The sequence below is a fragment of the Mobula birostris genome, chromosome 27, assembly GCF_030028105.1.
Source record: "Mobula birostris isolate sMobBir1 chromosome 27, sMobBir1.hap1, whole genome shotgun sequence".
Lineage (NCBI taxonomy): Eukaryota > Metazoa > Chordata > Chondrichthyes > Myliobatiformes > Myliobatidae > Mobula > Mobula birostris.
In genome coordinates, this window is record NC_092396.1 from 15863139 (window position 1) to 15889899 (window position 26761).

The window sequence follows — 26761 nt, forward strand, 5'->3', positions numbered from 1 at the left end:
TCTCAAATCCGGCCACCTTTCAAACTAAAACACCAGCTGGAGTTTGGAATGTTTCGTGCCGTTCCCAGTGACTCCATAATGCAGACCAGTCCAATGCAGGGGATTAATTGACAACTTTATTCATGGAAACCATTATGATGGTATACTGCAAATGGAAAGGTCAGGGACTGAGATGGTTGTGACAGTTTTGAAGATAGGCAGATAGAATTGAAGGACTCTTAACACACTAAAATCATTTCTGGCAATTATGAAGGAGCTTTAAGCAGCTCAACTCTACCACTGGCTGGAAAACAGTTGCTACAACAACTGCTTATTACTTCAATCAATATGGCACAGGTTAGATTTAAAGTAACAATTGCTCTGCAGTGCATGACCAGAAACCACTAGGATAGGTACAGTTTGTTATATTCAGAGAAAAACTCCTATACTGTCCACACAAACACCTGTGGCAGCACAGCATGGGTTGAATATGGATTACATTTCCCCTCTGCACCATCAACACCAAACAACTCTTGGCAGGAAGAGCATGAGTTAGATAAAAATAGATAAATATTTCATGTTCAAATTTAATGGATACAAAAGGATGAAAAGTTCTGCTGTTATTGCAGAGAGTTTATGTATGTTATTCAACTAAGTACAGAGGATGTGATGTGACTATCACTTTGCAGACTGAGCCCCAGCGAATGGAGTGAACCTGAGGTTGAGAGTAATCGCTTTTCTCTGCTCGACAGCTTCTGGTTTGGAATCGGAGCTCTCACTTTACAAGGTAGTCTCAGATAACTGAGCAGACTTGTAGATATAACCAATCATATAGGTCAAAAGACAAGGTGGATGCTGAGAGGATGTTTCTCCTGGTGAGGCTGTTTTGAACTAAAAAGGTATCACTTCAGATTAAGGGATTTCCCACTAAAGATGGACATAAGGAATTTCTTCTCTCTGAAGGTTAAGACTCCTTGGAATTCTCTATCCAGAGAGTTGTGGTGTCATTGAATGTATTCAGGGTGGAGATTGACAGTGAGTGTACATTTCCAGGATATGGGGAGAGAGTGGGAAAGTGGTGTTTGGTTCAGGACTGGATTAGTACCAGTAAGATCAATCACCTTGGGTCAGCTCCTTTAGTCAACATCTAGCACTAAACTGCTCTCTAGTTCTACTCAACCCTACTAGGAGAAACATCCTCTTGACATTAACCTTGTCGTCATCCTCAGAAACATCTATGTTTCAGTAAGATCACCCCTTATTCTTCTAATCAGAATCAGAATCAGGTTTACTATCGCCAGCATGTGACGTGAAATTTGTTAACTTAGCGGCAGCAGTTCAATGTAATACATAATATAGAAGAGGAAAAAAATAAGTAAAATAAATATAATAGCAATAAATAGGTTGATCAATTACAGTATACATATATTGAATAGATTAAAAAATCTTCAAAAAACAGAAATACTGTATATTAAAAAAAGTGAGGTAGTGTCCAAGGGTTCAATGTCCATTTAGGAATCGGATGGTAGAGGGGAAGAAGCTGTTCCTTGAATTGCTGAGTGTGTGCCTTCAGGCTTCTGTACCTCCTTCCTGATGGCAACAGTGAGAAAAGGGCATGTCCTGGGTGCTGGAGGCCCTTAATAATGGACGCTGCCTTTCTGAGACATTGCTTCCTGAAGATATCCTGGGTACTTTGTAGGCTAGTACACAAGATGGAGCCGACTAGATTTACAACCCTCTGCAGCTTTTTTCCTGTACAGTAGCCTCGTGACCGCCCCCCCCCCGCCATACTAGACAGTGATGCAACCTGTCAGAATGCTCTCCACGGTACATCTATAGAGATTTTTGAGTGTATTTGCTGACATACCAAATCTCTTCAAACTCCTGATGAAATACAGTATAGTTTCTGTCTTGCCTTCTTCATAACTACATCAGTGTGGTGGGACCAGGTTAGGTCCTCAGATCTTGACACCCAGGAACTTGAAACTGCTCACTCTCTCCAATTCTGATCCCTCTGAGGATTGGAATGTGTTCCTTTGTCTTACCCTTCCAGAAGTCCACAATCAGCTCCCTCGTCTTACTGACGTTGAGTGCCAGGTTGTTGCGACACCACTCCACTAGTTGGCATATCTCACTCCTGTATGCCCTCTCATCACCACCTGAGATTCTACCAACAATGGTTGCATCATCAGCAAATTTATAGGTGGTATTTGAGCTATGCCTAGCCACACAGTCATGTGGATATAGGGAGTAGAGCAGTGGGCTAAACACACACTCCTGAAGTGCGCCAGTGTTGATCATCAGCGAGGAGGATATGTTATCACCAATCTGTACAAATGTGGTCTTCCGGTTGGAAGTCGAGGATCCAGTTGCAGAGGGAGGTACAGAGGCCCAGCTTCTGCAATTTCTCAATCAGGATTGTGGGAATGATGGTGTTAAATGCTGAGCTATAGTCGATGAACAGCATCCTGACATAGGTGCTTGTGTTGTCCAGGTGATCTAAAGACGTGCAGAGAGCCATTGAGATTGCGTCTGCCATTGACCTATTGTGGTGATAAGCAAATTGCAATGGGTCCAGGTCCTTGCTGAGGCAGGAATTCAGTCTAGTCATGACCAGCCTCTCAAAGCATCTCATACTGTAGATGTGAGTGCTACCAGGCGATAGTCATTAAGGCAGCTCACATTATTCTTCTAAACATCAGTGAGAATAACCCAACCTATTCATATCATTCTTTTCATCCCAGGAGTCAATCTTGTGAACCTTCTCTATAATCCATAGCCCTTGCAATAAAAGCCAATATTCCATTAACCATCATAATGACTTCCTGTAGCCTGCATGTCAACTCTTTCTATTTTATGTACTAGGATTTCCTAACAGACTTGTATTGCAATATGTTGTTGAATCATTCCATTTCATTTTTCATTTTTTTCTTTCCAAAGTGAATAGCCTCACATAGTCCACATTATAGTCCAATTGCAAACCATCATGGCCACTCACTTGATCTTTCCCTTTGCAGGCTTTGTCCTCTTTATAACTTGCTAACCTACTTAACTTTTCTACCAAGAGGTTTACATAGCTCAGTAATAAAGGAACTTCAGGCAGCTACTTGTCCCCACAACGACATTCCATCATTCCGCAAAATGGTGATTGGCTTAAGAATTGACTTCATATACTCACCCTTTTCCATATCCCTCAAGATCTTTGGTTAATAAAATTTCATTAATATCATTTTTAAATTTAAATGTTCATTATTACCCCAGCATTTCCTTAGCCTCTCCTGTGCAGCCTAACCAAACTGAAAATCTCTTGGACCGTATGCTAAATAGTGTTTAATGCAGTTCTTGTTTAATACAGTGTGGTAGTGTAGTGGGTAGTGCTTGTCGCTCTCACTTTCAGCTTCCACCGCTGGCTAGCTGTCTCACGAACAGGAGAGCTGAATGTGTAAGTCTCTCCCTGCCAGTACACAACCTCTCCAACAGCAAACCTCGTGTACTGCCTCCTCGCTGGCGACACACAGAAACTGAACTCCTTTCGGACTCAGGCTGAACTACAGAAGATGGGGAGGAGGTCAGGCCCCTGCACACCTAGCACTTAGGCTCACCAGTGTGTGGACACACCCTGGTGCTCATGAACCAGATCCCCAGCTATAAGTAAATAGCTCCACTGCCTTCTGGGCAGCCTCGGGAGTGACAAAGACTACGGGAGTAAACCCAGACAGCAAATCCGGAGTGGAGCCCCTAAGGCGGCTGGACATCACTGAACATCCTTCTGGCAGCTCCTGCAGCCAAGCTGGTGCCAAACGTATTGCTTCATAAGCTTTCCTTTGGACTACACCGGTGAGGCCGAGAGGGAGATCTTGGCAACTGGGCATCTCAGGATCTCCATACCTTCCGCCCAGGCTTGTGATGATGATCATCACCACCCAATGTCCTTTAAGACAGACGGATGCCAACCAATCCAACAGTTCCCGCATAATTTTCCTACTCTTTTCTTAATACATCTTATCCAAATAAAATAAATTCTTTATTCCTTTTTAACCATCTTACCTATTGCATGAGGGCTACATTCTACCGACACTGACTGGCTCTCAAACTCTGAAGAAGTGTTCTCAGAAAAATAACTGCATTTGGGCAAGAGACCAGTAAGTAACTGCTAGTTAAGAAGCTGAGTAACAGCAGGAGGTCGCTTCAGAACAGGAAGAGATTAACTGGGGTACCACACAAAATTCCAGCCGCTAGATTGCATAACAGAATAGAGAAAAAGTAGAAAAACTGTAATTTTCATATTGAGTGGCTACCCATTTCAATCTTACTTCCCATTCCGACACATGTATTCATGGCCTCCTCTACCGCAATGCACGAGGCCAAACTCAGGAAGGAGGAACACCCAATAATCTGAATGGGTCCCCTCCAACTGAACAGTAACTTCTTTCCCACCCCTCACTTTTTCCATTCCCAATTCTGGTTACCATCTCACCCATTTTCTTCTCCTCACCTGCCCATCACTTTCCTCAGGTTCCCTCCTCCTTCCATTTCTTCCATGGTCCACTGTCCTCTCCAATCAAATTCCATAGACCATTAGACGTAGGAACAGAATTAGGCCATTTGGCCCATCAAGTATGCTCTGCCATTCAATCATGGCTGATCCTTTTCTCTCCTCCTTAGCCCCACTCCCCTGCCTTCTTCCTTCTTTATTCCTTTATCTCCTCTAATTATGCCCTCCTAGCTTCTGATTTTGCCACTTCCCTCTCCCACCCACCCGCCTTCCCCCTCACCTATCACTTCACAAAAAAAAGAGAAAATCTGCAGATGCTGGAATTCTGAGCAACACACACAAAATGCTGGAGGAACTCAGCAGGCCAGGCAGCATCTACGGGGCGGGTGGGGGGAGTACCGTCAACGTTTCGGGCCTTGTATTCCCTTTGGGTAGCCTCCAACCTGATGGCATGAACATCCATTTCTCAAACTTTGAGTAATGCCTCCACCCTCACTATTTCCCATCTCCTTGCCCCCTCATTGCCTCCCTCTGGTGCTCCCTCCCCCCCCCCCAAACTTTCTTCCGTGGCCTTCTATCTCTTTCACCAATCAACTTCCTTGCTCTTTGCTTCATCCCTCCCCCTCCAAGTTTCACCTGCCGGCTGGCAGTTCTCTCTCCCCTTCCCCCACCTTTCAAATCTACTCCTCAGCTTTTTTTCTCCAGTCCTGCCAACATGGCTAAGTTGGTTCACTGTACTTTTTTCCATAGATGCTGCCTGGCCTGCTAAGTTCCTCCAGCATTTTGTGTGTGTTGCTCAGCTATCACCTGTCAGCTGGTACTCCTTCCCCTCCCCCACCTTATTCTGGCTTCTGCACCCTCCCCCCCATGGTCTTAGCCCAAAACATCAACTGTTCATTCCCCTGCATAGAAGCTTCCTGACTTGGCTGAGTTCTTTCAGCATTCCGTGTGCATTGCCCAAGATTTGTAGAATCTCAAGTTACAGAATAGGTTATCAGTTAGCTAGGAACAGGTCAGGGAAGGTGGGAACATGGCAGTATGGGTGCTTTGCTCCAGGATAGAGAGGGATGAGTGCTTGAGGACATAAGCAAAGCAATCTTTAAAGTTACTAAGCGAAAAGTTACAGAGGAGATTCAATTTATGAGGAGTAGGAAGCTATCATAAACTGAGGGTCATAAATAAATATGAACAATAATAAACGCAAAATGGGTTCAGGAGAAAGCTGTTTAGGCAAAAAATAATTAGAAGCTAGAATGGTGCGTGGCCAAGTGGTTAAGTCGTTGGACTAGCGATCTGAAGGTTGTGAGTTCGAGCCCCAGCCGAGGCAGCATGTTGTGTCCTTGAGCGAGGCACTTAACCACACACTGCTCCAGTCCACCCAGCTGAAAATGGGTACTGGCAAAAAATGCTGGGGGTTAACCTCGATATAGACTGGCGTCCTATCCGGGGGTGGGGTGGGGTGGGGTGGGGGGGGGGGGGGGGAGTCTCGTACACTCAGTCACTTCACGCCACGGAAACCGGCATAGGCACCAGCCTGATGAGCCGATAAGGCTCGGGACGGACTTTAACTAGAATTATGACAGCTCAGCTAAGCAGCACAAGGAATAACCGAATAGGTAGAATGGAAGAAAATCGGCTGGGCAAGATGAAGTTTAGTAGGTGGAGGCTGGTGTGGAACATAAACATGGATAAGTTGATCTGAATTGTCTTTCTGTTTGCTGTATAGTGTTATTTTCTAACAGGTGTAGGACCACATCCTAGAGCCTTGTCTACACGGATCATCGGAACAGTCTGGTGGCTATTTGTCATTGTTTTCCTGGTAACATATGCCACAAATTTTGGAGCTTCTTTGAACTCAGAGAACCAGAAACTATTTATTAAATCTTTCAATGACCTTGCAAAACAAAATGAAATTGAATATGGGACAGTGCGTGGTGGATCAACATTCCAGTTCTTCAAGGTACGCACTTCTACCCAGCGCTATTATTTTCCCCAACCTACATCATGCTATGGAGAGTCAGAGAGAGTAGACAACACCAAGTTAGTGGTCCCAAAACTAGAATTATGATAAATCATCAAAAGGGGAGATTTGGCTATCAGCACATCTAGTACAATCTTTCACATTGCAGAGGAGGCATGACTTCTGAACAAATGGATGGCGGTGCTGCTGTAAAAAGATTTTGAAAACTCTTTCCAGTGGTGGGTAGCTGCAATGTGAAGCAATTTAGAAAGAGGGAATGCCATCACCAACTACTAAACATTGAAGTTGGAACATAATGGTTATATTTCTGGATTAGGAGATCCAGAACTAAGAACTAAGAATGCCAGGTCAAGTTTCAGAATGGCAGTGTGAGAATTTCAATTTATTTATTAGTGTGAAATAGCAATCATTTATTGGATGGTTATCAAAAAGAAATTGATTCACAAATGCACTGAGGAGAAGGACGCAAGCAGTTCTTCTATGTGGTTCTATTCTCACAGTCTTTCCTGCCCTTGTAACCTACTTAATGAGCCAACAAGAGACTTACTGACAACCATTTACCATCTTCCACAATTGAGCTTTGCAAGTGACACCCATATTTTAAAAGTCAAAAACAAAACCAATAAACCTTCAATCCCAGTATCTTAAGAACTGGTGGTGCTCTGTTAATTAAACAATGAAAAGCAGCTGTGAAGCATTCAAGAAGAATATGGAAGGCAAAAGGAATTAAGGCAGTTTTGCAGCCAATGAATAAAGTGAAACATGTGTCACAGGAGTCTAATAATCCAGAAGTTGCATATATAGTAGCAGTGAACAAGTAAACAGGGATGTCATTGAAACTTCATATCACGCTACAGAAGCAGAATATTGATTTTAGAAATTGATTTAAAATAAAATACTCATATCAGGGAGCATCATTGTGATAGTAAAAGAGGTAACAGCACAGGTCTATAATCTTTAAACAGAACTGGAAGGAGCTAAAGGTTGAATAATTGCTAAGTAGAAAACATGAGTGAACATATTAGAATTTACTGAAGATATCTACATCTGTAATGCTGGGCAAGGAGAAGTTGTAAAGTTAAAAGAATAATAGTGTAGGGCAAAAGGACCTAATAACAGTATGTAAAAAGTCATAAAAGATGGCTGTAGAAGTCCGGTAGTTGAGTGTTCAGCATTTATACCATTTCTAATTATCTTTCTGTGAATGAATGCAACATTTTTTAACAAAAATATTTACTTTTCATTTTCCGACAGCTATCAAAAATTCAAGTCTATCATAATATCTATACAACAATGAACAGTAAAATCGATTCTGTCCTTGTGGATACAATGAAGGAGGGAACGGAACGTGCACTCACCTCAAATTATGCACTAATTGGTGAATCAGCGACAATAGACCTGGCTGTTGCAAAAGACTGCAACTTGATGAGGGTCCCAGACATTGCTGCTATGAGAGGATATGGAATAGCCACTCGCCCTGGTGAGTTGCATTCTTTCTGCAAAATCAAGCGGATTATTTAATCCAGTCCCACTTCTGAACTTCTGAGAAATTTCACTTCACAGCTCTGACTCAAGCCCTTGCTGTAATACCCTCAGGATCATCTCAAGGTCATGAACTGTTTTGTACAAATGTTTCTTCTTGCTCACCATTCCATATTTCATCTCCATCCTAGTAACAAATTTTGCTTCAATAATATATAATTTTTCATACAAGAAGATACTTGAGGAACTCAGCAGGTCAGGCATATCTGTGGAGGGAAATGGACAGCCAACTCACTACAAAGTCTTCAAGGTCTGTCCACCTCCTCTCTTCAAGGTCTAGATGATCCAAAATGTTGACTGACATTTCCTTTCACAGATGTTGACTGAGCTACTATGTTCCTCTAACATTTTGTTTTTTTGCTCCAGATTCCAGCGTCCCTGACTATAATTTCTTTGTTCTATTTCTGGCCCAAGGTGATCCACTTAGAAATAATTTAAGTCTTGTCATTTTGGAATTGGAGGAGTCCGGATATCTGCATCAACTGAAGGCCAAGTGGTGGAGATCTTCCTGCAATGAAGGAGGAAACTCAGAACAATGGAGTCCAGTTAAAATAAACCAGATTGGAGGCGCTTTACTCCTTCTAGCAATTGGATTGTCTTTGGGCTTGGTCATCGCTTGCATTGAATTGGCTATCAAATCAACAAAAAAGGCTGATCAAGATGTATGTATTTTAATAAATTCTTCCTCTCCTTAAACAAAAAAAGTTACCTTTTTCCTGATTTCACATCATGCAACAATAGAGGAAAAGCCCAACATTCTGCTTCGTGATCTCTTAGACTCTTATTCTGCTGTAAGGAGATGCTGAAATAATCTATTTTCCCACAGGAAAATGGAGGGAAAAACCCTCATTTTCCTTCTTTCCAACATACAAATATCTTTTCTCATTCTCTCACAGCTCATTGTGTGCACTCCTCTGGAATGCACACACATCCCCACACACTCCTTCACAAGTACAGGTATATGCTTCCTGTCATTCTTAGTTCTCACCAAGGTACAAGCACAACCTAATGATCAACTTATAATCAAGAAGAAATCCCTGGGAGAAACAAATCAAATCCGGCTGTATTTGTGCACTTTCGTATAACTCAGGTGCCCAACCTCATACATCACTTTATTTGGTTTTCCTTACATTTTCTTCAGGTCCAGAGTGTTCTCTCCTGTGTATGGAGCACAGAATCATACACAAGATAGAGTGGACCAATTCCTGATACAAGCTATCACCCATGGGGCCATGTGCTCTACCTTTGAACCTAAGAGCCTTGTTTGTCCTTTCCACGTTCACCTCGTTGTGCACTCAATGGCCACTTTGTTAGGTACACCTCATTAGTGCGAATGTCTAATCAGCCAATCACGTGGCAGCAATTCAATGTATTAAAGCTGCAGCTGCAGACATGGTCAAGTAGTTCAGTTGTTGTTCAGACTAAAGATCAGAATGGGGACAGTAACTCAAATAACCACACATTAAAACAGTGGTGTGCAGAAGAGCATCTCTGAATGCACAACACATCAAACTTTGAAGTGTATGGGCTACAGTTTCAGAAGACCACAACTATACACTCAGAGTCCACTTTATTAGGTACAGGAGGTAACTAATAAATTAGCCACTGAGTGTATGATGTGATCTTTTTTCCCCCACAGAGTGCAATTCTGGATGGATTCATCTCCCCTACTGTTTTCTAAAGATTCGTTCCTACTTAATTTACCCTCCCTATGGTTATGCCCCTCCATATTTCATGAGAGTTGAGTAGGCAATAATGTTGCTGGGGTAGATTATGTATCTTTATTCTTGTACTTGGTGGCAGGAATAGGATCAAACATAATTTTCCTTCCATCATCCAACGCAAATAGTTTGAGTTCATACATAAAGTGCAAGCAAGTTAGATAAGTAACATAAATTACTGGCATCCCCACAGAAGGAACTTCAATGTTTTCATTAGTGGAAGAGAAAGCATAAAGAAACATTTTATGGTTGGATACATTACTAAATTGAATGATGTCTCCACAAAGACTTAAAACAGAATTAAGCATTTACCTCTGTGACACATTACCTGTAGAAATAAGTGTGCGAAGGTACTGATCACAAATAAGTAACGTCTGAATTTTGGAGAAATTGGCTTACTTGAAGGCTTTTTTTTAATGTAGGGGAACCAGAAAGTGGTAGGTTGTCTTCCATTTAATTTTCAGTTTTGGTAGTGGGAGCCAGGTTATCAGGCTGCTATCCCACATTGAAGATACATACTAGCACCACAATAAAGAACACCACCTTCCAGCTTCAAAACATCACCCAACTTTCCTTTTCTTCCTGCCGTGCTATTGTACTATCTAATGCTTGACAGGCTCCAACTGTAACTTTGGCAGTCATACAAAGCTATACTGCCCATGTCCTATTTTGCATCAACCACTGCTAACCTACTTCAGCTTCTGGGTAAACAATATCTTGATTCTTAAAACTATCATCATTTTCCTGTCCTCCATTGTCTTACCCCACTTTCCCCCCTCACTACCTCCTTTGTTTTGAAGTATTTCCCACATGTATAACTATTTCCTACATGAATCAAAGCCAAAGGAAATAAGGGCAAAAAGGACAGAGATTGATGGTCATATAGAAGTTGACCTTCATATGACTCAGCTAAAAGAAACTTTTCAGCAACAACAAAATGATGGAGGATATCAATGGGTCAGGTGCATCCATGGAAGGAAATGGACAGTCAGTTTTTCAGGTCAAGTTCCTTTGTCAATCCAGATGAAGGATTGTGACCCAAAGCATAGTCAATCCATTTTCCTCTATAGACACTGCCTGATCCATCGAATTTCTCCAGCATCTTCCTTGTTGCTCCAGATTCCAGCCTCCGCAGTGCCCTGTGTCTACAAGACTTTTCTCAAATGGCGCAATAAATGGATACATTTCCAAGATGGATTGAAGATTGCACAGCAGCACTCACCTTCAGACTTAAAAGATGACAGAAGTGTAAACAGTTATCAGAATTAAAGTTCTTAATGTTTTCTCTTTCATTCTGTTTGTTTACAGAAATCCTGCTGCAGTGTTTTCACTGAAGAAGTTAATCTTCGATTTAAAGGGAGAAATGAGGTCAATAAGAAGACCAAGGCCTGAAAAAGCCATAATGGAAGACAGTTGAAATTAATCATATACAATTTTATTCTGTTAATTTTAACCTTAAATTACAGCACATAGCTGAACTCTCAACATAATGGGGGCAAATTATTTCATGTAACAATTCCGGCAGTCTTATTTCAAGAAAAATTTAATTGTACTGCAGGGAAGATTTACACAGATATTGCCATGACTAGAAACATGTAGCTACAAGGAAAGTTTGGATAATTTACAACTGTTTTCTTTGAAAAGAAACAGGGTTTCGTTTTTGAGGTGTATAAAATTACAATGGGCCTAGGTGTAAGTCGGAAATATCTATGCTTCTTACCAGTAAGGCAAGAAAAAAAATGGGGGCACAGATGTAAAGTAAATGGCAGATATATTAGTGTGTAAAATGAGGCAAAGTATTTTTATCCAGAGAATGTCAAACCACCGCTTGTACCATCATAAATTTTCTATAACACTATGCATCACCTAGAATACAAATTAAATAAACCATGATTAATAGGGGGAAACCTGGAACTGCAAGACCTGCAAATGGGAGAAGAAAGGAATTTCTGAGTTGGCCTATAGGTATGATTATGATAAGACAGGAAATGCTGCAATGTACATCATGATTAACATTAGGAATCAAAAAATTTAAATTGGATGTGACCCATAGTAAGTGAGAAATCAGTTCCTTCATATTACTCTAAATTCACTTGGACAATTTTCTTGGACAATTTATTCTGGCCCCTGGAATGCACCACTGTAATAATAGTTAAAGAGATGGGTCATCTTATGTCTTAGATATCATTACAATCTTCAATACAAAGTGTGGACTGTCGTAAAGAAAATTAATTTTCTTGGAAGCAAACAGATGGGTACATTAAGTTCTGCTGACATGGTCTATTAAATCCCCAAATAAAGCCTCTAACCTTTCAACCACAAAGTTACATTTGATTTACTCTGTTTTGAAGATAATTTTTAAGTGCTTAAAACTTTAATTTTAAATATTGGGGAAAACAGAAATAAAATTTGCTATATACAAACACATTAAGACACACTATAAATAACGGTTGGGGGTGGGGGGGGGAGATGAAAGGTCTGCTACTCTAAAGGACACCATTTGTCCGCAAGGTTTTGAATGCTCTCATTCAAATTTTTGTAGACAATTGGAGAATGAATAACTATAAGTCCAGCACAAATCCCCATAAATGTTCTGGGTGCAGGAGGACTGGTTCCACAATGCACAACAGAGATTGTTAAGTGAAAGCAGAAAACATAAATACTCAACAGCTCAGACAGTATCTCTGCAAAGAAATAGTGAGTCAGGTTGATGACCTCTCATCAGAAAATTTGAAGTGCCATTCACTGAGAGAAAAGTATGTGCTTGGAGCATGTTCACGGATATCAACAATGTTCAGAGTTGAATCAATTCTACAGATTACAGGGCCTTACACTGGGTTTTAAGTCAGAACATTAGTACAACAACCTAGCAATAATTTGATCGAGATAATCATGCTTTCCTCACCTTACTGCCAATTTTTCAATATGTAAAACAAGTGGTTTCTACATCTCTGGCACCAACTGCTTCTGTACTGCAGAACTCAATAGCAAGTGTACCTTCAGCAGTCTAAACCTCAAGCAATGGCATTTACTCCCTGAACCTTTCTGGCTCTTTCTGTTGATATTCTTATTAAAACCAACCCCCTTGAGCAAGTTTTCACCTATTCATCAGTATTTTCTCGTGGCGTTGTGGCAATTTTTTTATTACATATCGCTGGTGAAGCATCCATTACATTAAAGATACCAGTGGGGAAAAACTAATTTGGAGAAGTACTGTAGGAAGGAAAACAACAGAAATAGATCCGGGATGATTTGGTCAGAAGGCAAGGGATAGGCCTTAAATACTTCCAAATCAATTTACGGAATAAACTGATGCTCTGGTGTCCCTGGTCTTCGGTCTTCAATTCAGCCTGAACTGATAGATGGGGGGGGGGGAAGAGAAGTAACAGGAGTTTCATCAGTCCAGTTCTTCAAACAGATCTAAAGTATAAGGTAGAAAAACAAAAATAAAATAAGAGATGCAGGAAATCTAAAATAAAACCAGTAAGCACTGGATATAATCAAAGTGACAGAAAACACTTGACAGTTAACAGAATTAGGAAATGCTGCCTGAACTATTGAAATCACCTTGCAATTCCTGTTTTAAATCCCTTTTTATGAATTGACAATCACAACACAATGGTCTAAGAATAGCCATTTTCAATAATGTAAAACAAGTACAGTAAGGTAGTTAACACAGATATATTATTTTTTAAAAAAAGCAAGCTTCAAACAATCTCTGTGTTACGTCTGAAATCCGTTCCTTTTAAACATCTTCCATGCCTTTGGTGATCACATTATGCTTTACTTGTACATTGCTCATGCTAATGCTGATTTTACATTCATTATCTCAAAATCTTGTACTCCAATTCAGAATATATGTTTTATCAAAGTGCATTTTCATTAAGTCAATTTAATATTGAGTTTATTTAGCTTTAGATGTTAATCTTCATGAAGACTTTGAGATTGACAGTCTCAGTTACTCAATAAAAGGATTTAATATCCACAAGATTGATGCAATTTGTTTTTTTTAAAAAAATAATACGTTTCTAGATCAGAAGGATGGAATTTACCATGAAATGATCACTGCCTTGCAGTTTGGAGTTCTTTTAGATTTACAAAATGAATCACTGACATAGCCAACGATTCAAGGTATACCTATAATTATGTTGGATAGGGAAACCAAGGCATTATACCTAGAAATGGAGAAACAGCAATATAATAGTACTATATTATAAGAATATAATGTTGAGGCTTTATAAAGCTCTGGTGAGGTCCCACTTGGAGAGTTGTCAGCAGTTTTGAGCCCCTTATCTTAGACAGGATGTGCTGAAACTTGAGAGGGTTCAAAGAAAGTTCACAAAAATGACTCCAGGATTGAATAGCTCAGCAACATATGAAGAGCGTTTGATGGCTCTGGGCTTGTATTTACTGGAATTCAGAAGAATGAGGGGTGACCTCATTGAAACCTATTGGATGGTGAAAGGCCCAGATAGAGTGGATCTGGGGAGGATGTTTCCTGTGCTGGGAAGTCTAAGACCAGAAGACACAGCCTCAGAATAGAGGGATGTCTGTTTAGAATGGAGATGAGGAGGAATTTCATTAGGCAGAGGGTGGTGACTCTGTGGAATTCTTAGCCACAGACAACTGTTGAGGCCAAGTCTTTATGTATATTTAAGGCAGGGGTTGATAGATTCTTGATTGGTCAGGGCTTGAAGGGATACAGGGAGAAGGTAGGAGATTGGGGCTGAGAGAAAAATTGGATCAACCATGATGAAATAATGGAGCAGACTCGATGGGCTAAATGGCCTAATTCTGCTCCTATATCTTATGATCTTATAAGTCAAGTGGATGTGCCATACAGGGAAATTCTCACGTGATGTTCACACATTACCCTAATAATTTTGGTGGCAAAGGTCACTGGTTTTAAAAGTGGTTTTGAAGAAGCTTTAGCATGTAACTACCATGCAACCTGTAGATGGTTTTGTAAAGTGCAATAGCATTTGGGGAAAAATATTAAGATCGCTGAAGTGAAAATGATCAAAATGAAAAGGGAATCAAATTGGGAAAAAAAACTTTAGCTGCTAAAAATCTTAGGATAGGCGGCAGCTGTGGAATAAGTTAAAGTTTTCATTTTTTCATTGTCCATGCTACTTTGTTCCTAAAAAAAGAAATAATCTCTTCAGGATAGGCCAGTAATCAATGAACCCAACCAATAAAGTCACCGTTTATATACAAATCATAATGTACTGATATACTGTTCCATCAAAACTGTCCTACATCCCTCTGATACACTGACATCTTCATCACCATGATATTCTTCGCTTTATTTAACATCAGGTGATGTCCTGATAAAATCAAAGGGGAAAAAAGTGTATTTACATGTTTTACATACTTTTCATATTAAAGACATACACAAAAATCACAGTACTAAATATTCCTCCCAAAATAATCTGTAATTTATTCACATGGTGTTACTTGGTTTTTCACATAAAATACAGTAAGGTTTTTCTCTTTCCCAATCCATTCCCTTGGTTAGAGGGTACTTTTGGGGACATCAAGTCATGCTGCAAGTGCTATGCAGCCAGGAAATCTGGGAAAATTTGAACTATTGAAATTGATATAAATTTTTCTTTCTAGATAGGAATCTACCAAAATTTAAGCAACTTAAGCATTCTGATTGCCCTGAGGTCTGGTTGCAGGGATTTACTGTACTGTGCCATATTACATTTTGTCCTGCCCACATCCCTGTAGCAAAAGTGTAGCTCTTGTAGAGAATTCACATCAATAGCACATTGTGAATATACTTGCTTATTAATAAACACAATATCAATGGCTTCAGTACAACACAATTTATACTTTATGCTGACCACAAGAAGCAATGTGAATCTAGAAATTCTAAAGGTGCAGTATCATATACTATTTTGCTCTCCCTCTTATCTTGATGCTCCACACAGCACAATAAAGCACAAAAATCCCAACCACCAACCCCTCTTAACCCATATCTTTTTTCTTAAGTGTATTCAGGCTCATGTTCCAAATTGTTTCAATGATTTTTTTGTTGCCATCGTGGAGGAACACTGCTCATGCGAGGAACACAGCATGTCCAAGGAAGAAAGCCTGACTGCAAAAAGCCACAGTCAGTGGGCCCGTTGGAATCTGATATCAGTTTTCAATTAATGTTGCATTTAGAAAGCTGTGTCTCTCTAAACACAACACTGAAAACAATTCCTTTATGCAGCAGCCTTCTTATCTCAAGCTATTGCATCTGAAGGAGAGTTTTAGCAAGGGAACAGGAAGCAAGAGTATTAATTCTGCAATTTCTTTTTCTTATGAAGACAAAATGACCAAACAACACTTTCCATTAAGCCACATTAACACTGATATCTTCCAAGAACTTTAAAAATGGTTTATAAAATTATGCCATCATTAGACTTAAATTAGACCTACATGGTTAAGCTGTACTACTAACTAATCAAAAACAAATCAATATTTTATAGATGGCAGAAAAACAAATTATTTAATGGAATGTACAAAATATTCACTGTGTGCCTGCTGAACTGGGGAAGTGGTCCAGTTCCTCTCATTTTCACATCAGAAAGTCATGGGTTTAATCCCCACTATCCACTTAAACATACAACTTGCAATGCTTACGTATAACATTGCATATTCAAAGATACCATCTTCAAGAGTTTAAATCAAAGCCCCAACTACTCTCAATTGGATATAGATATCACCATGGTATTATTCCAAGAGTAAACTACTCAATATTCCTTCCTCAGCAACCAATTAGCCAGTCATTTATTCAATTAACATTTGTTAAGAGTATACCATATGCATATTGGCAGCTGTTCATTATGATTCTTCTATAGCATTTCAGCAAATCCTCAGAAAATAAGGAACATATCTGCAATTTTTGCAAAAGCCAAGATAGATTCTTTTTATTTATGTGTTTCATTCAATGGATGTTCAGCCAATTATCTAATCAGAAAGCTTCACCCTTTGCCAAGCAGGAGAATCTGGCAAATTCTCGAACAATTCCTGCTCCCATTATCCAACTTGCTTGGTTTTGGTGTGAAAATGTTCTTTTAATGTTTATTTAAAAATTACCTTTTGCCATCTGGACCCCAGGCTGTCAACAGTATAATTTGAAGGAGTGACGTTCATGCACCTTCTTCATACTGTTAACTGTAACATAACCTATCAGGGGCACTGCATCTCACTTTCTGAAGACATCTGGTTGCATCAGTCAAGATCAAAGCAATAATTAGAAGGGCTTGAAAAAAAGTGAGTAACTATGGGCAGCAATGTGTCAGCAAATGAGTAGGTGGTGCTTTAGATTTGGGGCTTTAATTATGAACTCTGCAAGATTATACTAGACTCTTAAATACAGCAAAGCTATTTCTACTGTGCAAGGGTTTAGAAGTCCCTTATTATGTGCATAAAAAAAACTAGTGTGATCGCTAAGTGTAGTTGTCCTTAAACGGTGATGTAGCCTTGTTCCACGAACGCAGTATCAATCCTCACATCCAGTGCAGTCTTTGTGGAATTTGCACGTTCCACCTGACACCACATGGCCTTTGCTTCCATGATCTAGTTACCTCCCACATCCATTAGATTAGCCATTAAGTTGGCCCTAATGTTGATAAGTGGACAGGTATGTGGTTATGATGGTATTGATGGGGATGTGAGTGAGAATTGGTTACAGGGATAGAAGCAGGGAAATGGTAATGATGGGATTTCAGAGAATCAGCATTGATTTGATGGACTAAATGGTCTCCCTCAACATCATATGGAAACTTGAAAACATCCAAACATCTCCATTCAGGCTGGATTTCAGGAGTCACTAAAAGCAGTCAAAATAAATTCAAAGGATCATAATAGTAAATCAGAATGCTAGTCCTAATTCCTAAGAAAACAATCCATTTTCGAATACAACCTCAAGATTTTCCCACATCTTGTGTTATAAGATCAGAGCATTAATCCATGCTGAATGATCTCAGCCAGATTATCATTTCACAATTGCTGATGAGCAACTCTAGTTAACAGTCTGTATGTACATCAGGCAAGGACAAGACTAAGCTATTCTATGATGTACAGTCACACAACTGTGACACACCATCTAAGTGCATTTATGAGGAATCTTTGCTTGACTAAGTACTATCACTGTGCAATTGTGACTGCAAATCTGATTTTTATACAAATATTACCTTTCAAACACAGGATAAAAATTGTTACTGAATCACAGTTCCTCTTTCCCTCACTATTCAAAACTCAGAGTGACAGTGAACACTGGCATATAGCACTTAAATTGAGTGATCTGTTTCCATGCAATACCTTGCGTAAAGCCTTTTATAGCTGGCATGATCTACCTCTGCTCAAAAAGAGAGTGGAAGCAAATTCAGTAACTTTCAAAAAAAAAGCTGGATATAAACAGGTCGACCTTCACTGATCTGACTACCTGTAATTCAGTTCTGTCGATAATCCGGCACTGATTCTGCTTAATGTGATCCTTCTGTAATTCGGCATTTTCACTAATCTGGCATTCCTCGGGTCCCAATGGTGCCGGATTAGTGAAGGTTGACCTGTACTTGAACAGGATAAAAATGTGATGTGGATAAAGCCTAGTGGAGAAGCACTAATTGACCAAGTTTCATTTAGCTGGAATTGACACGATGGGCCTCCTCTTCTAGCATTCTAGATATGAGGACTGAAATGTACTTTCATGGTGAATCATGCAACTTATGGTGAAATTTTGCACAAAATTTATCTTCCCTCAGTTCTGTTACATCAAAACTTTTTAAAAAGCTATTTAGGAGACAAAGTCAAGCAACTTCTGTATGCATATATAGTCAATTAGAATCACAGTGCAAGCCACAAAAATACACTCACCCTTAAGAATTCAATTGCATCAGCAAACACTCAGACCCTTTGATCTCAAGTCTTCAATAGGGTAGAAGTGAGAGAACAAGTTAATATTGTGCACAGCAGTTCACAGTAAACAACACCCTTTGACACTTTATTTCTCCACTATCCCACTATTTCCTGATGATACATACATGCATGGGTCTAGACACTATGCCCAAAGGGACTCTCATTTAATTCTAAGCTATTTTAAATTCCACTTACCCCATTATAATCAAATGACAGAAATAGCCTACAATTCACCTGTCCATAAATTCTTCACAAAGATATAGGACTCCTTTGAAGCTTTACAGTTCAATGAAATACCATACAAACACTCTATTGACTCTAAATTGAAATGCCTCTCAGTACTATATATTCACCCTATTATTAGGCCCATACAAGCATAATCCTTGCACCAAGCATTACTTAGAAAGAATTACAATGAATGACAAAATTTAATTCAATACTTGCAAGCCTGACAAACATTTGCTAACACAGTATCACTTACTCAGTATGCTGCAAATAATTCACTCCACACTGATTCTGCCAAGTTGACGATCATTCCTGAACATAAGACATCAAGACTGGCTGATGCATTGTGCAGGATCAGACAAATTATAGTATAAAACTTTGAAGTATTGTTTGGAAATTTAAGTCAGGTTATCCTTTTCTTTGGAATAAACAATAGGTCACATCAACCAGCAGCAGCGACTAAACAGCTTCAGCAACTATTAAGAATGGCCCATATTAAATTTCCCAATGCCAGTATCTTGGTGTCAGAGCTGAACTTTTTTCAGATTGCAGATTTTGCTTGCAGTACTCATGGTACTTGTATTGTGTAGGTCTTAACCACTCAGTGTAGATCTTTTGTGCCAGAATGAGAAGTTCAATTGAAGCCCAGAAACACAAGATCAAAATCTATAAATGAGCACTCAATGTTTTGGGTTGAGACCCTTCATCTGGACTGAGGGTTATGACCCAAAATTTTGACCACCTATTCCCCTCCATAGATGCTGAGTTCTCCAGTGCTTTCCATGTATAATTAGTGGGCATAGCTTTATGGTGAGGACCAGGAGATTTAGTGGGGATACAAAGATTTTTTTCCATCCAAGGGGTGGATGGAAAATAGAATACAGTGTCTGAGAGGGTAGTGGAGGCAGAAATTCTCTCAATATTTTAGCAATATCTAGATGAGCAACTGAATAGCAAAGGAACAAAAAAAGCAATGGACAAGCTACTGATAAAATGGGTCAGTATAGTTGAGTATTCGGAGGCTGGTATTGACAGGGTGGGTTGAAGAGTCTGTTTCTAAAGATGAGGAGCCCATTTCTGGCCTTTATGACTACCACTGACTTAAGAGTAAATCAGTTCCTTTCCGGAAAAGCTTTTCAAACCAAAATTCCAATGATATCACCAAGAATCAATGGATAATGTTATTCTGATTTAAGTATTGAATTTATGATTTGGGTGATGTAAATTACTCCACCATTACCAGATTCACTTACAGACTGCATCCATCATCACTTAACATTAAAACATAACCAACTTGCATAAACCACTAGTGTATCTTTAGTTTTATACAACTTAAATTGCTTTCTTCTGATATAATACAAGATTTTAAAAAACATTTATAATTGCACTACTGAGTGCTAATCACAATTCAAAATGGGCACAGTATGTCAATCTGAGCCATGAATCATTTTGTTTTAAGAGACCCAACATTTCCATTTGCATCTTACGTCATCCATGAACCCTATTTCTTCAAGGGAACAGCTTGAGAAAGGGATTACATTCAACCTGATTGTCTTGAGTAAGCAAAAGCAAAACAATATTCATTTCCACAAATACTGTGTCTATACAATAAATGTTTTAAGTATATGGTAGCTGTACATATATAATATATATTATTGCTTCTGACACAAAAGCTTTTTTGATCCATATTAACTTTTCTTCCAATCTGCAAATATATAATCACAGAAAATAATACAATTACATTCCACAGAGCCCTTTCAGTGTCAGTGCAATGCCAAGTCCTTCCTCAGCAAAGTAGTTCACAATTTCACTTCGGTGCCATTTCATATTTAAAAACTACACTGAAGATATTTCCACCAAGGCGTTCTGCCAACCAGGCATTCTTGATGACAGCAAGTTTGAGGCTTTCACAACGCAATGCTGCATAATAATTTGTATGAATAGCTCGACCCATGCCTTCAATAATCACTAGATCGGTCTTCCTCTCCCAGACCACTGTCGCCAATCCTTTGTCAAGACGACTAAGAGAGAAAGGGATACAAAAAAGAATAGTTAATCTTTGCATCCAGTGTACTGGGTTAGGCTGAAATGGAGGAATTTGAACATATTTCATTACAGCTATCCTACTATCAACAGAGAAAGAAAGTCACATGAAAAAAGGGCTTATAAACTTAGCCAAGTGTAGTTGGGCAGGCGGCGCCGGGTGCTTGGCCAGGGGCCATGGTCGAGAGGTCGGCGACTTGGGCCGGCTCCCCCACCGGACAGTCTGGTGAGGAAGGTGTGAGGACACCCTGCAGGACTAGAAAAAGCAAGACCTGACAAAGGGCAGATGAGCTCCTTGTGAGCCAACGGCCATCTTCCCTGGAAGAGATTAAAGCCTCACCACGTATTTACGAATCGTATGCTATGCACCTAGTTAGAAGAGACATGATGAACTTGGGCGCTGCACCGTGTGCCTGGACCTGCCCAAGGCTTCCACCTGAGGAAGGGCCAAGCTTGAAGAAGTGGCCGCGGCTGGAGGCCAACATGGCCCCGGGCTCAAGTTTGGCGGGGGCGGTGGCGGGCAGTACCAAGGCGGCCAGCGAGAACAAACTGGAGGAGAGGCTGTACTCGGTGCTGTCGCAAGATTGAAGAAGATGGAAGTGCATAGCTGCCAACCCCGGATTCGGGACGGCACCCACTGACTGACTGAAGTGCAGTTATTTAGTATCCCAATTCTCCCAACCAATATACAAAAAGCCTCATCCTGATCCATTAGACAGTGCAACTTCACAATCTAACCTCAAAGAGAATTAAGGAAGCAGAGCAAAAAATGTGAACAAGTTCAAAAAGTACTGTGTTATGTACGTGGAGAGCCACAAGAAACAGATGAAAAAGAGGATCGAAATACAGAAAAATAGACTAATTTCCTTATAGGCCATCTTCCTGTTTGTGATTTAAGAAAAAACTGTAATCCACAAACTGTAATCCCAATGGTGTCAATGTGGTAACCACCAACTCTTCCACAGATAGTCACAAATGGGGTAGGCAGAGGGGCTCGCGCAGCAGTACACAGAATCAAGCGTCCACTTCAGGAATCTGGTGTTGGGGACAGGAGGGATGTGACCAGCCCAACATAGCTAACTGAGATTGATTTGGGCCTCAATTTTGCAGATGTCCTATAGCTAGGCCATCTACAATGGCTAGTTAGTCTCAAGTGGGTAAGTTGGGCAGGTCACATCCCTGATACTGTTATAAATATATAGAAAGGAAAGGACTACAAAGGTCATGTTGTGGGTCCCTTACAGATATTAGCAGCAAATTTATAATCAGGCAATAGAATTAAACAATTTATGCGTTTCTGTCTTCATTGAAGATACATAAAACTTGTAAAATATATCAGAGTGTCAAGAGTTTAGTGACAATGAGGAAACTTGGTCAAAAAAAAGTAGTTCTACATATGCTGGCGACTTGAGGTGACCCAAAGCCAGAGGGTCCGATAATTTGCATCCCAGAATTTTGTAAGAGATACTGGATGCTCTGGTTATCATCTTCCAGAGATCTCTTGATTCTGGATTTGTTTCTAAGAATTGGAGGGCAGCAAATGTAACATCACTATTTTAGCAGGAAGATAGAAGTGAGGGAATTACTGACCTGATATTTTACTGTGCTTCAGTGATAAGGAAAGAAAAGTAATCCACAATGAAGAAGGTAATAACAGAATACCTTGAAATGAATAGTGGGATTAAGACAGCCAACATGGATTTATGAAAGGGAAAATCATATTTGAGTCCTCTACTGGAGTTCTTTTACCATGTTACTCAGAATTGATAAGTATCCCAGAAAAAAAGATTTTAGAATCAATGGACATGGTGTGTTTGGAAGACCTGCCGAGGAAGCTGGACAATGAAGTTAGGGCACAAAAAAAATTAGGAGGCAATATACAGACATGAATTGAGAATTGTTTACTGGACAGAGAAAAGGGAGGGGGGAAAAAAGATTATTTCCAGACTGGTGGATCACAAATTGTGGCATATACTGCAAGTAGCTTTTCACAATCTACATTAACAATTTGGCTGAGGGAAGCAAACATCATGGTTCCAAGATAATACTAAATTAGATAGGATTTTGGGTATAGAGAAAGTTGTGAAGAGCTTCCATGGGGAATACAGAGACAAGCTGAGTGAGTAAGAGCATGACAGATGAAACATAAACAAAATATGAAATTGTCCAGTTAACTGAATAGTGGAGTATTTACACAATGGTGAAACTCAGAAGTGTTCACAAGAACACATGGAAATAGGAGTAGTAGGCCACTCAGCTTCTCAAGCCTACCCTACCATTCAATATGAACAGCTCTGATTTACCAAGGTCTCATTTTCTCTTCTGTGCCAGTTCCCTGTTGCCCTATTTCATTTTTTTAAAAATCTACTTCCCTTAGTAAACCTACTGAAACTCTTGGATTGCCTACAATGCCAGTATATTCTTCCTTAAACCGGGGACCAGAATTGTGCACAGGACATCAGGTACTGCCATCAATACATGTCTATTTCTAAACTCCAATTCTCTTGCAATAAAAGGCCAAAATAGCATTTGCCTTCCTAACCACTTACTGCACCTGCCAACTGAAGTTTTGCAATTTCTGCACAAGAACACCTGGTTCTTTGACCATTAATTATTATCTTCTATTACCATGAGCTCTAATCTTGTTCACTTGTCTTTTAAATGGCAAATTGTCAAAGAATTCTAAAAATCAAAGCACAGTACAGCTTACCAGTTTTCCTTTATCAACACTACTCACTGTATCTCAAAGAACTCCAATAAATTCGTCAAGTATGACTCACCTTTCATAAAACATCTGATTACATAAAGCTTCTCTAAACAACGAGGCATTTCTTCCTTGATTATAGACTCCATTACCTTGCCAACAACAGATCTTAACCTAACAGGCCTATAGTTACATTTGTCTTCCTCCCTTCTTGAATAACTACACATTTGTAGTTTTTCAATGCACTTGTACCTTCCCAGAACTCATTAACTTTTAACGAACATCAGCCAATGGCTGCATTAACTCTGTAGCTGTTTTCTTTAAAACCTTCAGGTGCAGGCCATCAGGACCTGGCACCTTGTTTGCTTTAGATCCATTAATTCTTCCACCACCTTGTCCCACATTATAGTAATTGCTAGAAGTTCTTCCTCACTGTTTGAAACTCATTCATCAGATTCTTTGGGATATCTTCAGCATCTTCCTCTCTGAAAACTAACTCAAATCAACTCTTTCCTTGTTCCTTGTTGTTAATTCCCCAGATGTACTATCCAGGGGTAGCAGACACCAACAGAATCAACAAACTCATTCGTAAGGCCAGTGATGTTGTGGGGATGGAACTGGACTCTCTCACTGTGGTATCTGAAAAGAGGATGCTGTCTAAGTTGCATGTCATCTTGGTCAATGTCTCCCATTCACTACATAATGTACTGGGTGGGCACAGGAGTACATTCAACCAGAGACTCATTCCTCCGAGATGCAGCACAGAGCATCATAGGCCTGTGGCCATCAAACTTTACAACTCCTCCCTTGGAGGGTCAGACATCCTGAGTCGATAGGCTAGTCCTGGACTTATTTCATAATTTACTGGCATAATTTACATATTACTATTTAACTATTTATGGTTCTATTACTGTTTATTATTTATGGTGCAACTGTAATGAAAAGCAATTTCCCCCGGGATCAATAAAGTATGACTATGACTATTCAACCTAACTACTCAATATGCTATTTGTTTTGACATTTTTTGCTAGTTTTCTCTCAAGATCAACTTTCTCCCTTGTATTCAGTCTCTGATGGTACAATTCCCAGTCCTCTGATCTATCACTACATATTCTCTAGTCTTTGATTAATATTTCTTTGATCTCCCTTGCTAACAATAGATGGCTCATTTTGCTCCTGGAATTGCTCTTTCTAATAAGGATCAATCTCTGCTGAATATAATGGACTAGCTGTTTAAATATCTGACACTGTTATGCTGAGCCTCCCTTCTTGTTCACCAACTGACCTATTTCAAAGATCTAGTTTCCACGACCTGCTAGGTACAAAACTACAGATATTCACCGTTCTCAGCAAATATAAGTACCCACACCACTCCATCTCAAATGACTGATGCCTAATTTTGTTGCTGCATCTTCTTCACCCATTAGAGGAAATATCTCAATATCTACCCATACTCTGAATGAATGCTGCAGCATTCTCAAAGGGATGAATGCTTTCTACTTGCTAATGTTTCTTGTGTTCTAATTATGGGGGGATAGGGGGAGGAAGGGGGAAAATCGTATCAATTAGCCACACAGTCCATACATTTCTGGCTGGCTGATATGCTAAATAAGTGGAAGAATACTTGAAAAACATTGCAGTGCAACACACCCGCCTGCACTCCTCCCACCAAATATGGCAGAACTGGCACTTTACTCAGCCCATGAGAGCACAGGCATAGCAACAGAATTCACTTAACAAAACAACAACTCCCCAGTGGTTCAGTTGCTACAGGCAACTTAGCTGCAAAGACCAGAACGTTCCTGAACTTTTGCCAGACTCTCAACTTGGACTGCAGATTCATTATTATAACTGGGTCAGCAACTCCATCAGGGAGAAGTAATCACCAACTGCATTCTGAATTACCCAACCACCTTCATGTCTGTAAGAGGAGTCAAGAGGAAGAGGAAGGTTGTTTGAAGAAGAAAATGTTTTAAAATGTGAGCAAGTCTGTATGAGAGTGGACTGTGAAGTGATGGGACAGCATGAGGACTAAGAAAATGTACTGCAGTTGACTGAATTGAGGTAACTAGCTTACATTTCTCTAGCACTATCAACAATATTAGACCATACAGACCATCCCTGGATAGTGAACATGTTCAAATCTTATCAATGTCCTTACGTCAAAATTGTCAGAAAATATACAAAAAACACTCAATCTAGTAAACATACCAAGATAGTATTGTGGCTTGTAAGCAATGAAATTGCTAAGAACAATTACTAAAAAGTGGTGAGAGGGTGAGAGAGAGAGCGAACGAGAGCGAGAGAGGACAGAGAAAGAGAGAGAGACACCGATTTTTGCCATTCATCAGAATAAATAACTCACTCTCACTCTCGTATGTACCGGTATCTATAATTCCGTCATTCATAACTCACGGAAGAATATAGGAGTTCACAGAATAAAGCAACTCCAAATGGAAGAGTTAGGGGATAATGAATGGCAATAGAAAGCAAAGTTTTTGAAGAAAGAGATGAGGACCAACAGGCAAAAGATAATCAAATAAAATTAGGGCAACAGTAGCAGACTTACCTCAGATCTAGGCATGGTGAACTGGATCCACTCTGAACTAGTACTAATTTATCTTTTTCTAAAGCCGTCCTGTAGGTAAAGGAAGCAAAGTTTAATAGCTATCACCTGAACTGTTTCATAGGGACATGAAGGAAACAATTACAAGGCCACAGACAGATTGTCAACCTCAGCAAAACAGACCAGTACAGGGACCTAATGTCCAAGGAAAGAATGGCATATCATCAGGCTTCTGGAAAAAGACTATAGAGAGCTACCTTGAGTCATTTATCTACAATTTCCACTGTTCTCACATCAAAGAAACATGCCAAATTTTGTTTGGGTCTGTTCCTTTACCTGAATAAAAATTAGAATTCTGCAGGGGAAATCAATAAGAACAAAGATCCCATCCTAAATTACATCTTTCACAGATGAGCTTGAATCGAGAAGCTATTCAATAACAAATGGTCTCAATGACAAAACTAGACTTGGTCTTCATTCTCCAGATAAGGATCAGCCAACCAAATTTCTGACAGTGTCTAAACTTAAGACAAAACTCACAGCCAATGACATTCAATAACTGTTCCAAGATCCAAAGACTCTTACAGGAGAC

General features: G+C 39.8%; 2 protein-coding genes across 7 annotated transcripts in view; one reads left to right on the top strand and one right to left on the bottom strand.

Annotated features, from left to right (window-relative positions):
- LOC140188510 (probable glutamate receptor) overlaps nt 1-13706 on the top strand; it is a 44417-nt gene extending 30711 nt beyond the window's left edge. For all 5 annotated transcript variants that reach the window (XM_072244850.1, XM_072244849.1, XM_072244848.1 and 2 more), the window contains 5 exons: nt 669-766; nt 6217-6434; nt 7710-7935; nt 8412-8659; nt 11027-13706. In XM_072244850.1, the coding sequence (XP_072100951.1) occupies nt 669-766; nt 6217-6434; nt 7710-7935; nt 8412-8659; nt 11027-11110 (874 nt within the window). In that variant the 3' untranslated portion in view covers nt 11111-13706. The remainder of the gene's footprint in view (nt 1-668; nt 767-6216; nt 6435-7709; nt 7936-8411; nt 8660-11026) is intronic.
- Nucleotides 13707-14776: 1070 nt separating this feature from the next.
- The window catches only part of pank4 (pantothenate kinase 4 (inactive)), an 81583-nt gene continuing 69598 nt past the window's right edge, over nt 14777-26761 (bottom strand). For both annotated transcript variants that reach the window (XM_072244847.1, XM_072244845.1), the window contains 2 exons: nt 26173-26241; nt 14777-20877 (listed from right to left, as the gene is read on the bottom strand). In XM_072244847.1, coding sequence (XP_072100948.1) covers nt 20664-20877; nt 26173-26241 — 283 coding nt within the window. In that variant the 3' untranslated portion in view covers nt 14777-20663. The remainder of the gene's footprint in view (nt 20878-26172; nt 26242-26761) is intronic.